This window comes from Lepisma saccharinum, chromosome 17 (assembly GCF_977018435.1).
Source record: "Lepisma saccharinum chromosome 17, izLepSacc3.1, whole genome shotgun sequence".
Lineage (NCBI taxonomy): Eukaryota > Metazoa > Arthropoda > Insecta > Zygentoma > Lepismatidae > Lepisma > Lepisma saccharinum.
This window is the reverse complement of record NC_139245.1, coordinates 16,389,912-16,406,723: the sequence shown is the minus strand read 5'-3', so window position 1 is coordinate 16,406,723 and position 16,812 is coordinate 16,389,912. Positions and strand designations below refer to the sequence as shown.

The window sequence follows — 16,812 nt, the reverse complement described above, 5'->3', positions numbered from 1 at the left end:
GTGTGGCATTTTTTTCATGCCTCATGAAACATCCAAACTCCGGAAAAGTATTGACCGGTATTGGTGACTAAATTAACTGATACTTTCTGAAACAAATATCACTGTATCAGCCAATAGATCTGCATTCCTTTCAGCCCAGCCCCATTCATTATATTTTTGAAATCCTTTAAAATTTCACACACCTTACTCCTTTCTAGAATAGAAACCAATAGATGTATTTTTTTCTACAAAATGTTTATTGGCCAAAAAAATAGTACAAAAAAGAGGGAAAAACTCTCTATTATCAATTATTATCACCAATCACACTTAAAAAAATGATACAGTATGAATTAAGAGACGTATCATTTTTTTCCATAAATGTGTGTTGGTAAGGAGGCATTGCAAAATGAGTGAAAATTTTATTTATGTACTCATATATACTTGCACACACATGAAACAAAATCAATGCATTAGAATCTCCATTTGTACTAAGCGTGCATTTGTATCCCCTGGCATTTGATATGGAACGGTTCCTGAGAATGTTGCAATAGCATGAGCTGTTTCCCTGATGTCTTTCAGGTACTGAAATGACAAAATGTTATTGTTACAAAAATGACAACACTATTCTACATGTTGAGCTAAACAACAGTTAAATATTTATGCATGTAATGTTAAGAAAGTACAACAGAGAACAAAATTTTCAGTTTAAAGTCAAATTCCCTTGACACCAACCGAGGGTAATATATTTACAAAACATTTTGCCCTTACATGTTTTAACTTTAAGTTACTTTACTCCCCTTAAAAAAATATATATATCTCATTAATCATGATTTTATGGAAATAATTGCTTTGTACAACTTTGTCCTAAAAATAATTTTACAGAAAACTAAAATATAAAATGAAGGCACATAGGTGTGTGGAGATGGGGCTTTTAATCCCAGTCATAACAGGTGATATGATCAGCACCTTCTCCAGCTGCCTTTATCCCTCAGTCTCCATTGATTATAGCAGTAAAAGGCACAACCCTGTTGCCTTTTTGTCACAACAGAAAATGACGGGGAGAGAGCAAGGTTCTTACGCATCTGGAAAACAAGGAAAAGACAGGGAATTTTGCAGATCGACTGGAATTTACGTGCATTTTGGAGTCTGCAAGAGAAAAATGAACAAACAGTTCACTTCCATTCCCAAAAAAAGATTCAGTTTAGAAACTTGTTTCTTTCGTTCTTATGATTCTCAGTCTTGTGCAAAATTATGGTTCCTTCGAATTTCTGTAACAAATTTTCACTTTTACAATACTAGATATTAGAAAGAATATCAAAGTAAAACTTGCAGTCCAGATATGTGATTGATAGAGGCACATATTTTTGGTAAATAAAAAAAGCAAAATTTCGGTACAAAAACAAAGAGTCGATTTCAGGTTCAAAAGCGGTAAATAAAATAAAATTTCGGTGTTATAGCGGTGAATAATCACATCAAAAGTGCTATATAAGATGACATTTTGGTTTTAAAATTGTGAATATAATCCTAAATTTGATTTAAAAACTGCTCTTATTACACAAAATAAACTTAGCCCTTCTAATAGAACATTTATGTAGTTACCAGAGTATTAAGTTTATTCTTGTGTAAAGGGGTCCATCTTTGCTTCTCAAATATTTACAGCAGAATTAATCAAATTTCCGTGAATTGCATAACACTCAGGATACTTCAGACTTCAGAAAGTGTCGAGTCGGTATATAAATGGTAAATTTCGTGTTTAAGAGTATATTTCGCATTTTGCAGTTCATTTCGCATTATTTCGTGACAAAACAGGGTAGGAAAATGCACCTCACACCTTTCAGAAACATGATAAATGAACATTACAGCATGTTATTTCATATTTGGGTTTTCGTCAAAAACGAAATTTGCATGCCTCTACTGATTGATAACTAAAGTACATTGACAATATGATCATAATTATCGGAAAGGTTGGTGAAGATGAGGTTATTGTCTATTATTTTATAGATCTTAATCTTGTTGGCATTTCCTATAGAATTCCTAGATGCAACAAAAATTTCTCCAGGTGCTTTGCACTTATAAATGTAAGCAAAAAGCAACATTTTCCATGACACTATAAATCCCCCAGAAAATAAAAAATGGTGTATGGTTTATGAACTTTTTCTGTTGTTTTTATATTGTGGAGATCTGTTATGGGGAAGTAATGTACCTCTGTTACCTTAGCCTGAAGACTACATGTGATTGTTGCACCCAATATTGTAATTTTACATTTTACTCTTTGAATTTTCACATGTTCTTGTGTGTGTAGAATGTAATTTGCTAAAAAAAAAAAGTTGTGAAAGTGAATATTCATAGTAATTAACGGATTATATATATAACTGGCTGATTACCCGGTGTTGCCCAAGTATTTATTTATCCCAGTCTTCTATTAGCCAGGAAAATAATGAATTGTAACTAATTTTAAATGTGATCGTGAATGTCACCAATTAGCTTAGCGACTCCGAAAACTATGGATTCGACACAAATGTAGGTCATTTGTGGCATTTTATTTTTCACCTCTTTCACCCCCCATGCCGATAGGTAATGAACTTGGAAGTTGAACTGCATTGGGAGTGTCAGGAAAACTATGGAATCCACACTAATATCAGCCATTTTCACAACACAGTGTGAATGTTAGACAACCTGAGAAACACTATCGTTGTGCAGATTGCATAGAGTCACGGATGTCTGTTTGCGCGGAATTTAATATCGGTGGTTTTAGTTTATTTTTACATGTCACCACTTCCCACCCCAGGGGTGTCTTACCTCCAAAGTATTCTTTCCAGATTGCAAGAGATACGTGTACCAAGTTCGGTTGAAATTGCTCCAGGTGTTCGAGAGTTATGCCGGTACAAACAAACATACACACCAACCCACACACACACATATCCATTTTTATATATATAAAAGATTGAAAAACACAAGGTTGAAAAGCAAAAATCATGATGATAAACATGTCTGGGAAAATTTCATTTTTGGACTGGAAAACAAATGTCAGGGAATTTTATAATAAAAAAATCGTAGCAACTCTGGAGAGGCAGCAAAAATTAACCATTTCAGCAAACGTGTCACCACAATGCCAAAACTTTCTGAATACTGTTGATGGGATCAATAACCTAACAAAATGATAGGTAGGTTAGTTCTATGTATAATAAATTTCAACTTTTTTCATGTGGGCATTGATTCAATAACACAGCCAGATGTCAGGCACACCTGGTACTGCCTTCTGAGGCAACCAATATTGCCATTACACCTCGTAATTTAAAAAAAAAAAACTTTTTATGAATCTATCATAATTAATGCCATAAATCATCTAATGCATAAAAATTACAAGTATTTATTGATCATTGCTAATTCGCTTTTGTTACACACAATATGGTTATTATTGTAAAGGGTAACTGTATCAAGAAATGCATACAATTATGAATTATGCAGTAGCATTAAGAGTAGATTGAACTTCCGTCTTCCATTGGCTCAGGATTTTCTTCAAACTAATAAAAATATGAACATGTGAGAACATAACCCAGGAAAATTTTATGTGTTTCTCAATTATGAAAGCTGGCTCAGTCGGTAATGCATCTGAGTACCATGCTAAAGGTCCCGGGTTCGAATCCGGGAACTTTTCTAACGATGGAAGCGGCCCCGGTGCCCACCCAGCATCGAATAACATGGGTACCTGGGGGAAACCCTGGGGGGTAAAGGTGGTCAGGGGCGTGATGCTGATCACATCACCTCCACTCACGACCGGATCAAGAAAGTGTGGGGCGTTACCCCCACACTCCCTATATGCCTTCATGGCATGGTGCTATGCACAGGGGAGCACTTTACTTTTTTTTTTTTTACTTTACTTAATGCATAAAAATTTATTGTTCTCTTTTTTACAATTTGATGAATATCCACAGAGACCACCTAAAATTATTGCAGGCGACTCCATACCTGTCTTTTATCAATGTTTGTTTTTCGTTATAGAAAAGCTTTTCTACACCTTAGTACCTTTCTCCCCATACTTGTAAAGAATCATTTACTTGTTTAATGTCTAAAAAATATCCAGAGACAAAGTGCATGACATGAACCAGTGCAAGGTTCATGCTTCTATTGCTTCTTGTACAAAAGTTACGTATGTTTCAGTTGCATGACTTTTTGGACACCCTGTATAATAAGTGTCAAGGTATTTATGGACAAAAAGTACAAGGTAAAAGCAGTTAAAATTGAAACAGTATCTAAATTTGAAAATATTGAAGATTTTAAAAGTGTTCTTGTGTAAATTACTTACAGCGGCATGCTTAACGGGAGGTTGGGGCTGTTTTATACCTGCCCCCCTTTGGCCCAGTACTCCTAAAAACAGAATGTCAAAGGCAGGAAAAGATGGCAAAATGAGGACTGACTACCACAAAAAAAGTATACGTAACCTCCCCTCCTTTCAAAAATCCTAGGCATGCCACTGAAAAAATGTATCAATATATTTGTTAACTGTGCAAACTCCCCAGCACATTATACATAGCAGTATTTCACAATGTTAAAATAAGAAGTTATATGTTATTTAAAGGAATCAATATCAAGATACCCAATATCTTTTAAAAAAAGAATAAAAAAAAGAAGGAATTCTTATTTGCTTTGTCACTTTACCACTTAACAGTTAAATAATGAGAAGTACTTACCTTTTCCCTTAATCCACTTTCTGCTACAAATTTAGACATTTGACTCTGCATGTCAACATCCCTGAAACAAATTAGTACACTGATTAGTAAAAGATGTATATTGAAGTTACGGCACTAATATTCAGTCGGACTCATTGATACCAACATACATACTAGTTTCAGTCGTGTCAGTATGGAAAACTATTAGGGCTGAGCTGATACCGATTGGTACAAAGTGCCAATTGGAATTTAATTACTGATACCAGCTGATACTTTTCCGAAGCCCAAATGCTGCATATCACTTTCACAATCTAAATATATATATGCATACTTTTCATTCTTTTTGCATTGTGGGGAGAAATGGAGTTTGTTATTCAATGATTATTGGGAAATTATGAATATTTTAAAGTAAAGAACTGCTATGATATAGTTGCAATGCAAAATGTATGTATTAAAACTTATACATATTCTGAACTACTTTGAACAGTTACAATTTTCAAGAATTGGTACCAGTGGAATCAATACCAACTCAAATATACTAAATTTGTTAGTGACAATTTATTTTGTGTAATTTATCATATGGAGAGCAAATGGTCACAGAAAAGAGCTTGAGTTTGTGTTTTAAGTCCACTTTATGCAGAGAGAGGCTAATCCAGACTGGACCTATAGTTTAAAGTGGAATCCGAACCACTATGTGCCTCCACCGAATATTGAATCTGGAACCCCTTGATTATAAGGCAGCAACAAACAGCAAGACTCCGAATGGTATAAGGAAGGTGTTTCTGACTTGAGTAACCTAATTGAAAAACCTATAAAACACTAGTTTTCCAAACAACATTAGTTTGTATTTTTAAATGGACCATTCATTCAATCTATTTAGACAAACAGAAGCTAGTCCTCTGTTGGATCTGGCGTTACCACCCAAAATGTCACTGCTAGAAACTATCAATTCAAATTAATCACCACTACTGGCTGATATATTCTGATTATCTTGTTTCAATGTAATGTACTATGAATCCCGCAAATGATCAAAATACCGGAAAAGTATCAGTCGGTATCAGTAACCATTGCATTAGCACTTGTGTCATGTCGGTCCTAATACATTCAGAAAATTACCTGGAATGACAAAGCTGATGAGACTGGTTGTGTATGTACTATGAAAAAGTGCAGGATATTTCTTGGAATGCTAGTGACAGTGGTTCTTTACTGACATGCAATGTTAATTTGATGTTATCCATTGTCTAGTGTTTATTCTCACACTTTGTTTCAAGAGGGCATCTCTTCTTTCATCTTCAGCTGAACAAAATTCATATTGCCATGGTAGAATATTTCCTTAGGTATAAAAAAAAAGGTAATGTGCTCCCCTGTGCTTAGCACCATGCCATGACCGCATATAGGGGGTGTGGGGGTAACGCCCCCCACTTTCTTGATCCGGTCGTGAGTGGAGGTGATGTGATCAGCATGTGAACTGACTGGGGATCAAACCCGGGACCTTTAGCATAGTAGTCAGATGCGTTACTGACTGAGCCACCGTGGCCAGAATATTTCCTTAGCTATAAGAATTTTAATATAAAACATGTAAAATGACAATTCACTTAATATACACAAAATATTTTACAGAACTGATCTTAAGTCTGAAAACAAAAATCCAGTTGTTTTTGAGTATGACAAAACAGAATAGTTTCACTACTAACAAAATGTGTCACTATAAAAATGTATATTTTTTTCGCCATGGTGGAGTGTCCTTACCCCAGCCCTCTTCTTGCCGAAACCACAACACGTGGCACAGTTGATAGTTGAAAGCATTGCCACATTTTTTCTCCCTTCTCGTCAATTAGCAGCCAGCATCCTCTGGGTAAATGGGTATGGTCAGTACATCACCCAACAGCATGTATGTGAGGGAGGAATGAAGACAAGAACGTTAAAAAAAATAAAAAAGGGACTGAACCTAATCTTTCAGAACTCTCGAAAAGTGGTCAAGGGAGAAAGCACCTGTGCCATCTCTCCCTGTTCTATTTTAGGATGGGGGGGAAGCGTGGCACCTTTGTCGGTGTGCACTACACTCCTAGATTTATGGGTGTGGTTTTCTCTTGGATTGGAGAAACTATGGGCGTTATACCTTGGCAAAGGGGTTAGTCTTAGTTTAACAATGCTATGTATTTAACAGCTCTTACCTTAACTTATTGTACTGTCCATACAAAATATTCATTGTAGCTATCAACACATCTGGTATATTTTTCGAAACTTCTTCACTAAAATTGCTGAAATTCCTAATACGCTCATCTATTTCACCCATGTGCATTGGTATTACTTTTGCCTCAGAAACTGTCTGTAATGAAAATATATGAAAGATGACATTTTGTTATTGCACAAGCAGAGGTTTTTTTTAATGGTTTTACTCAAATTATTAAAAATATGGAAATTTCATTCACTCTGATGAAGTGCTCTTAAAATCTAATCCACAAAAATGTTAGTTATTTTTAAATAACTTATTTTGAACCAATTTCACTCCTTTATTAATGATAATGTTGAAAAGCTAATAAAATTTACTGTGTTACATTACTTTAGGTTTAGATTATTTCATGATATTTATGTCTCATACACATATTTGAAGATATAAAATGCAGTAAGCATATTTATTTTGTGTGGGGAATACAACTACCTAACTATAATTTTCTTTCATGTCCAGAAATGTTAATTTTGCTTGTTTCATTATTTTGAGTGTTTATATGTGCTCCTGTCAAGAGCTAAGAAGCTAATTACCAGGGAACGGATTTGTATGAAACCAGAGGAGAAAGATTTGCTGCAGTTGTTCAGAACATGAGACACATTTTCTTTTACACGTAATCGCGAAAGGAAACTACAAATGCCATGTTAAAAAGATGCCGATAGCTAACGCTTGCAGTGTTCTATAATAAAAACAGAACAGTGGTTCCTTCAGTTGATGTCAGTTTCTACTGGTTGGCTATGGAAAATAGAAAGAGGAAATGTTACACACTTGATCAGAAAGTAAAATATATGCAAGAAATGAACGCTAATTCACATTCGTCCCCACAAGTTTCTTGCAACAATTTCAAAGATTCTGTAATCGTCTTGCCAAATTTGAAACATTTCACATTAGCACACTGTCAAGACTTCATTTTCTTTTGATTAGAAAAGAAGCATGCATGAAACTATGATCTCGCTTGTAGACTGAAAATATAATGACAAAGAGCGACGTGGCAAATTCAAAATTCAGTTTCTTTATGGACAGATGTAAGTTGCCAATTTTGTTATTGAATAATTTTCCAAGATTAACCCACTTTGTTAATTCTCACTTTTATCTTGACACCATCGTTTTCCCATAGCTGTAACCAAGTTCTTTTTTTCAAAATCAAAATAAAATACGTACATAATTTTTTATAATTTTCAATACAAAATGTCAAGTGTCTTGCTTACCTTCAATGCTTGCTGATGTTCCTCATTATGATACTGGTCAAAAAAGAACATGAGATTGCGAAGAGCAACAAACGAGCATGCAACTTTGGAAGTGCATGTGTATTCCTGACCTAAGTAACGACTTGAAATATTTCTGCACACATCAGATAAGCGATATCTTAGTGATCCAGGTCTACTGGGCTGACTTACAACCTGGCCTAATAGAGTAACCAAGATTGACAACACCTTCTCCTGGTTCTGAAACAAATATTAAAAACAACGAATAATATTGCTGTCAAAGAGTTATGGAGGGAAAAATGGACTGAAATAATTCCACATTAAGGTAGTACTGACAAATTCAAACAAATAACATTCAGTATTTTATGTCTCTTCTACATATTTCAGATCAAGATCTCGGTGCTTTGTTTTAAAACATAATGTTCAATTGTTTAAATAAAGTTCAAGCTGATGTTCCTTGAATTGATTCCAATGATGTTACCATTTCCCACCAATACTGACGGGTCAATTACATAAACAGGTCAGTTTATTTACTCAGAATTTACAGCGTCTGTAATAGAGGTTGTACCGTGCACATCTGACCATCTTGGTTGCCAGGAGATACCACTTAGAAAAATTATTATTATTTTAACTTTAAAAACTGCCATACTTTTCCACCTGTTTCTGATTTTAATGAATTCTCATATAAGTAGGTGACAACATAACACAGTAGTCGACAACTGACTGGTTATTAATATGCCTATCAATATGCACACTTGTGTGACGTTATGAAAGTTCTATGAACTCAAGTTGCTCAGAATCTCGAGGAACCAAATTTGCCATAAAATGTATGCATATTTTTAAAAAACTAATAAATTTTAACAAGAATTGTCACTGAGGAACATGTGACCCCCATTACATTTTCAGTTATTTATTTATTTATTACTGTTTTAATTAAAATTCAATTCTCTTATTTACAGTGGAACCTCGATTTTACATTTTTCAGGGGGGGAAATATTAAAACATTTTGCTATGTTGGTACCATAAAGGATAAATATATAATGCAGGAAAATGTAAAATTGGGGTTCCACTGCATATAATAAAGGGGAACTGAAGAAGTCAAAGAGGACCTCTTTCTTCTAGCCAATTAGTCAACTCTCGATTCTACGATCCCGGGTATAATGACCCTCTCGAAGTAACGACCCTTTTCCCGGGAACCGTGAAAAATTTAGAAAAAATTAGAAAAATTTGGAAAAAAAAGTTGAAAAATTGAAGGAAATCGGCCGAAAAATGCGTTGTTTTCTCCTCCACTCATTCCCTTTACGAGTGCTCTACTGCTCACAATTAGGTCTGAACTAAAAATAGACACCACCACACCATGCTTGAGTGATATCCAATAGCACTTGACCTCTTCCCTCCCCTCCTTCAAGTGCACCAATGTCACCCTGCACCCGACTGCTGCTACCCAACGTGCCAGGCTTGTTTTGCCACGCTTGCTCTTGTATACGCAAGAAGAGAAGATCGAATGTGCTTGGATGTTATTTTAAATCGACTTGACTTGTTTCCTTGTCCTAAGAGCTGCTGAAAACTCGCGGGGGAGGGTGGGAGCAGCCCAAAATGACTGCTGGACTTGCAGTTTTTGCCAATGTGTATGGCAGGTCAAGCTCTTTCATCGATAAATACACCACCTTGAGAGATAAGATCGCAGGAATGTTCGAAAATACAGATGCGTGGCACCTGGAAGTCTGGCCCATCTGTCCAGCTCTGACCTAGAGTTCAGCAGGTTCCCATGAGTGAGCAACTTTCGGACTTGTAGCCGACAACTTCCGGTAATCGCTTTCATTCAAAATGTGTTCTTTGTTCCCTGCAACACTTCATAAAAAAGCGAAACTGTTAGAGATAATCAAAACCACATAGGTGAACTAAAGATCGTCAACCCGCTTAATGCGTTGTCATCCAGGTTTGCACAAAAGTTTACTTCGATCTTACGTGCATCATAACTCCCGTTTCCCACTTCATACGTTTTCCTAATTGTGTCGATGTCGTAATATCTGCCAAAAAAGTGTTTCGTTAAACGACTGACTTCTCCCTCTTTTCCTGTCAGCAAACGTAGGGGGGAAGGGGGGGATGCAGATTGTTTCAGCCAGGATTTTCTTGCTGATGCGGGCTGATTACAGGCGAGGGTGGAAAAGGAATCACCCCTCTTCCTTTCCTTTGACGTCTAAAATGGGGCAACCAGTTCTGGTTATATTCTTGAAAACGAACAAAAACCATAGAACAAGTAAAAAAAAAAAAAAAAAAAGTAACCCTCTACCCTTTCCCCAGCTCATTCTCCGCCACTGGTGTGCACGGCATTGTTGATAATTGCAGATTTCAGTTTTTATGTATTTATTTATTTATTATTATTATTTTTTAATGCTGTTGTCTGCATAGGAAATATTGCCGGTATTATTGTCTGTTGCATGGTAAAATGTAAAGCAAGGGTCATTTCTTTCTTCTTTACACTGCTGTTAAAAGTTCCGTCTTCGACAGTTGCCTTATCTTTAAAATGCTGTTGCTCGAACTTCCAGCCGGTCTCCTTGTTTTTACGATGCAGCTGGCGCCAGTGTTTTGTCTAGCGTCTGCAAAGCTCTTGCTTGCCGATAACAGTGATGACTCATCCAGCGCAAAGGCAAAAGTTATTGTTTTGAATCTTGCAAAGCTGTTTTGATTTGACGATAACGAAATTCGATCTCCAGAAAGAAAAACAAGAGTTAAAATAACCATGTTCTGCACCTTCTGATAAGCAAATCTGTAAATTTAATTTGCATCCGCTTTTCTTCAGAAACATTCATGTGGAGTAAAAAAAAGTGTGTTCAATGTAGGAATGGTTGCTGAGACTGATTAAAGACATTATTCAGGGGGAAAACGTTTGGAGGGGTGGGTGTTTGACATCGAGAATACTCCTAAATCCAACATTAAATCGTCGATTAACCTGAGAGTAAATAACGATCTACCATTTTGATATGTGAAAATGCGCAGTTTCATAAAGCTTGTTTTCAGTTCATTTTATGCTGATGTGCTAATCGGGACTAAATATAGTTTAAAGTGAAATTCAATTCCAAATCCGAATTATTATCGACTGCCACGCTGTTTAATGACGTGTCCTAGAATACGCATTGGGTGAAAACAGATCGCAAGTTGCGTGTTTCCTTTTTCACGATGGATTAGAATGCAAGTCAAAGAAGGAGTTTGGACTGCCCTTTAATGGGGAAGGAGGGTGAATGAAGTTGGTTGAAGCAAAGAAAAGTGACTTGTTTTTACGATATATTTTACACAGCCGAACCAGAACGAAAATTACAGCCCTGCCTTTATTTTTTTTGTCTGGTACCTAGAGAGGTTGTGTTGTTTCTCCCAAGAGATCTAATCTTACCAGTTAATCTTGTAACAGACAATGCTCCAGTAAACCCGTATAAAATCCAACATTCATTCTGCCCGATTATCTCCCGACTTTTGCTGGCACCAGTCTGACTGGTGTCAAGATTCTTCGAGTTTCGCTTGCAATAAGCGAGAGATTGTTTTCCTTTCCATTGGTCTCAGTGCAAACGGGTTTCTCATGAACTAGAATTGTAAGAATTCCCTGGAAAAGCAACGACTGTGCACAATGGAAATAAAGTAACATTATTTTAAATTCTCTTTTGTGAAAACTTTTTCATGTTCTATTTTCCTTCTCACAACACGCATCCTGTGCATAACAGGTTGTATAACTACCAGGATAAATGGTGTTACCATCTCCTAGGCATCTTTGTGTCCGTTTGAGCTCCCTTTAAGCTGCAAATTGGTGCAAATTCCAATAACAACCCCTTCGAAATAACGACCCTTTTCCCGGGAACTGTGAAAGGTCGTTGAATCGAGTGTTGACTGTATATATATGTAGGTGTACGGCTGTCTATGTAATTTGACACCGATAACTGAACAGGGTATCAATTTAAAATTGTTCAGAACAGTTATACATGTTAGAATATGTTAGTTTGACAAGGGATAACCAAATTTGGAAAAAAATTATCTGGAAATCAGATAGTCTTCCATCCAGATTTCAAATATCTCTGATTGGACACAAATTCTCAATAACTTTTCAATAGGTTAATATAAAACCTGTCCGTGCCAGTATGGTATTCCAATAGCTAATCCATTTTAAACATATGTAATCACTTCATGTTTTCATTTTTGGTGAATAAAGGACATGGTAGTATAATAAATACATGTAAGCGAATCACTAACTTTTTTCCGTGAAACTTACTTGCAATGGTTCTATTAATTTCAGTGGTCCCTGTCACTATTCACATGGGAACTATTCCATGTGGACAATGAAAGAACCCACTAAAATTAATAGCGTTTCATGTGGATGGTGGCAGAGGTCATCAAAATTAATAGAACCATTACTAGTAAGTTTCACGGAAAAAGTTAGCAATTTGCTTACGTGTATTTACATATAATCACATGTAATTAAGTTATTTTTATCAATGTGAGGACAGCAGATGTGAAATACGTACCTTGGACACATGAATGATTATTCCATGAAAACTGTTCCAACAATTAAGAATGATGATTTCATATCAAGGTGGAACAGCTAATGAACAGCTAATATGTCCAAGTATATTGTTAAAATGCTTTTCCCTGTTTATAGAAACATACAGGGTGTACACAAAAATTAATAAATTAGAAACTAATGAAAATACAAATTAACTGGTTGCAATGATAGATAGATAAACTCAAAAAATTTTATGTCCTATATCAGCACAATTCTATATGTGCTCCTTTTGTCACACAGAGAATGTAAAGACGATAATCAATTTCTTCCCATGTTCGGGTCAGCATGCCGACATCCACGGTGGATAACTCATTGTTTATTCTTGCCGACATCCATGGTGGATAACTCATTGTTTATTCTGGCTTTCAGTTCATTAATGTTCATCACTTTTGTAAGATTCGTCATCACTATTTGCCGCTGTTTTGAACAAACTCTTTCCGGGAAGATGAATTGGACTTGGTAATCCGATTCCTTAGCACCCGAGGTCACCCAACACAATCCCATTGGATTATTTTTCATCTGGGGATATGTGGCAGACATTGTTTATAAGGCAAAAGTAAGAACATGTGACTTAAACCCAGAATAAACAATGATATAGCCACTGTGGATGTTGGTATGCTGACCCAAAGGTGGAAAGAAATCAATTATAGTCTTTACATTCTCCGTGCAACAAAAAAAGCATATATAGAAGTGTACTGATACAGAACAGAAAACTTTAGAGTTTATTTATCATTGTCACCAGTTTATTTATATCTTCATTAGTCTCTGATTTATTAATAATTTAAATGTGTCCAACACTTTGTGTACACCCAGTATATATACGTACATTATAACACTGAATTTAAGAATTGCATGTAATTAAATACCAGTAAACCTAAATTATTGAACAAATACCTACCCCTGCAAGGTCATATAATTTCATAGCATCTTCAAGCAATCCCTTTTTCTCTGAATCCTTGGCAATCAATTCAATTATTTTCTTACTGTCAGCCTGAAGGAGAACAACATATTACTATTACATTACACAGGACAATTCATATGTAGCAAATTCAAATAGATAATATCAACAAAAATTAACAATAATAACACTGTTAAGAGTTGTTTCCATGCTTAATAACACACTAAAAATGCTGACCAAGGCAGAATTGTTTTTTTAAAAACTCACTCCGCATGTGACATTCAAGAGAGACCACCTTGCTGGAAGGTTTAAACGTCACATGTATAGTGTGTTTTTGAAATAAATTTCTGCCTTGGTCAGCATTTTTAGTCTGTTCAAAATTAACAGCAATGTCAAAAATGTCTTCAACAGAAAACATTTTTGTCATCGTTGTCTGCAATCTTGAATCATGTTTCCAACACACACTATGCTTGAATAAAGTTTCAATTATGACACTCTTTTCATTACTATTTATAAGCAAAGGGAAGGATTCTAGCTTCTTATGGTGATCAGCCAATCGGCAATTGCTGATAATAATTTTAACAAAATGATATTTCAGTCAAAAGTAGTCGGTAATTGTGTCAATATTTCTACCATTATGTTATTTCTTTCATTTAAGGTAGCTTGCATGGCGTAATTTATTAGTCATGGTTACAACTATGATTTAAGAACCTTTTTTCGAGCAGGCCTCATCTCCAGGAGTTTATCTACTGGTAAATATTCCACATAACTACATCCTTAATACAATGAATTTTCATTGATTAACAACAACAAAATTTTACTTACGTGAAATTTAGTATTTCCGCGTTGCACAATTTAATGGTTAAATCCTATTAATTTCGAAGGTTCTCAGTCTTCATTCACTAAGAGTACGGCGTCTTGAGCGGAAATACGGAATTTCACGTAAGTAATTTTAAACCGAGTTTACCACATCCATCATGAACAAAATTTTATATCCTAGAAAACGTTACATTGAAACTATGATTTTTCAGAAGATACATGTGAATGATTGTGCAAAATCATTGTTAAGTTTGAGTTTTGGATTCAAGTTCACATTGTACAGAGGAAGGCTAACTGGGACTGGACCTCAGTTTAAAGTGAAATCCAAACCACTTGTGCCTTCACTGGGTATCGAACCTGGGGACCCCTGGATTGCAAACAAACGATGTTACCACTATGCCAGCAGAGGAGGCCAAATTCATTGCAAGATAAGCATTTGTTTTGCTTATGTTCTGGAATTTTTATGCTTCCCTAATGATTTTCAAAGTGTTTAATCCAGAAAATGAACAGTCATTGTGAGTACAATACAGCCAGCAGTAAGTCCTCCTAGAAGGAAGACATGGATTATCTGTAAAAGTTGCAAGGTATTCTTTTCCTGATGTCGAAAATGAAGTTTACAGCATGTGGGTCTTATACATGATAACCTTGCATATGAAGAAACAAGATTTTTTCTGAACCTGTGAATGACTATACATAATTGGAAAGGGATTTAAAGGCACACATTTGCCCTTGCTGTAAACCATGTTACACTGTTATTTAATCTGACCTGTTGCTGTTGAGGAAAAGAAATAGAAATATTCTCTCTCTGTGTGCGTACCATATGCAACACAACTGCCCTCAAAACCTTCCACAACCCTCTCTATTAGCTTACACTGCCGACTGAAGTTGTGGTATAAGTCCCTGCCACAGATGACAGCCAGATTACAATCTTTCCTCTTGCTAGACAATGAATGATCCAATAAACACGAAGGACAAAAACAGTTTTTTTTCAGTCTTCTCAAGTTTCATCATACCGTCGTGTTATGAAGTTTCCAAAGAAGGGAACAACATGGAACAAGATTGGTTTTCCTTCAGTTTCACTCCCCTTCTTCCACGTTTGTACTCCGGTTACTTAATGTTGAACATAGATTTGTAATTGGAAGAAATGATTGATGCCAGAGCTAAATGAAGAAGTTATTTTGCTCTGGAATCAAAGGGTTGCAGGTTCGATTCCTGGTGGAGGCACAATGCACAGTGATTTGTATCCTACTTTAAACTACAGGTTTCATCACATTTAGGCAGTCTGAACATGGAGTGGGTTTTAACTTTTTTTATGCTGAGGATTCGTTTCTATGTGTATGGAAAATCTGATTCCACATATATTTTGCTAGTCTTTGCGAACAACTTTGTAGACTTGTATCTAAAATTACAGTAGAACCTTCATTCACCTGTACTCCTTGGAACGCATCAATTAATCCAGGAGTTCTGCATCCATCATGCTCGATACGACCCAAGAGAAGATCAAATTCTCGAGACTCCAACGTAAGAGAACTGACACAGAGCATGAAGAGGTTTTCCCCTGATGGTCCCTCCATGTTTCTGGGGAGAATAAGACACTAAGTTAAACATACCAGTCCTGAAACAAATGCTTACTTTAACCATAACCAGATTTGTAACTGTTCTATTTAATCTGATGGTTAATGCCATCATACACGTAACAAGTTTCAAGCATGGCAAAATCTGACCAAGCTTGCAACCAGAAAATTTAAAGACGCAACACAAAACAAATTGAAAACTCAGTTCCAAGCTTTTGAGCCCTTTCTCAGGGTCATCATGAGGGAAGAAAACATGAGGGGTTGGGAGGGAAGAAAGTGAAGTTTCAAGCATGAAGTTTCAAGATGGATGGAAATTAATAGAATAATAATAATAATAAAAAAAATTGTATTTGTATTTCTGTTGGTTTACCTCACTTTTCCACCACTTTTGGCTAATCCCAATGATGAAGATGAGTGGTGATGATAACTTTGGTGGTGAGATTGAAAGTCAACCACTTAGCCTGGTTGGCCACCAAGCTGGCTGAATAACACATCTGATAAAGGACATACTTGTTTTGGGTATATTAATATATCACTAGAATTTCCTTTCCTCAGAACATGAATAAGTTAAACTTTCTACAGAATAATAAAATCCAAGAAAAAATACTTCAAAGCATGTTTGTCTACTATTACTTCAAAGCATGTTTGTCTACTATGTAAAAAAAACAACTAATATCCATGCTGAATGAAATTATAGGAACTAAATAGTTTTAGATAAGACATAACTTATACACCACATGCCATCATTTAACAAAGTAACTGAAGTCCAGTTTTGGCATGTACTTAACTGTTTAACCCTAGCTTTTGCCACATCATGTGACTTCTTCAGGAGTTAAGACAAGAATAGTAAAAGTTTAAAATATGGGAAGGTAAGTTGGATTAAAAAGG

General features: G+C 35.7%; 1 protein-coding gene across 1 annotated transcript in view; it reads right to left on the bottom strand.

Annotated features, from left to right (window-relative positions):
• Positions 1-225: 225 nt before the first annotated feature.
• The window catches only part of LOC146001552 (nuclear pore complex protein Nup93-like), a 39,856-nt gene continuing 23,269 nt past the window's right edge, over positions 226-16,812 (bottom strand). Inside the window, exons 12-17 of the mRNA XM_083139017.1 lie at positions 15,778-15,928; positions 13,532-13,624; positions 8,088-8,324; positions 6,824-6,978; positions 4,671-4,731; positions 226-561 (exon numbers count right to left, since the gene is read on the bottom strand). Of these exons, the coding sequence (XP_082995143.1) occupies positions 442-561; positions 4,671-4,731; positions 6,824-6,978; positions 8,088-8,324; positions 13,532-13,624; positions 15,778-15,928 (817 nt within the window). The 3' untranslated portion in view covers positions 226-441. The remainder of the gene's footprint in view (positions 562-4,670; positions 4,732-6,823; positions 6,979-8,087; positions 8,325-13,531; positions 13,625-15,777; positions 15,929-16,812) is intronic.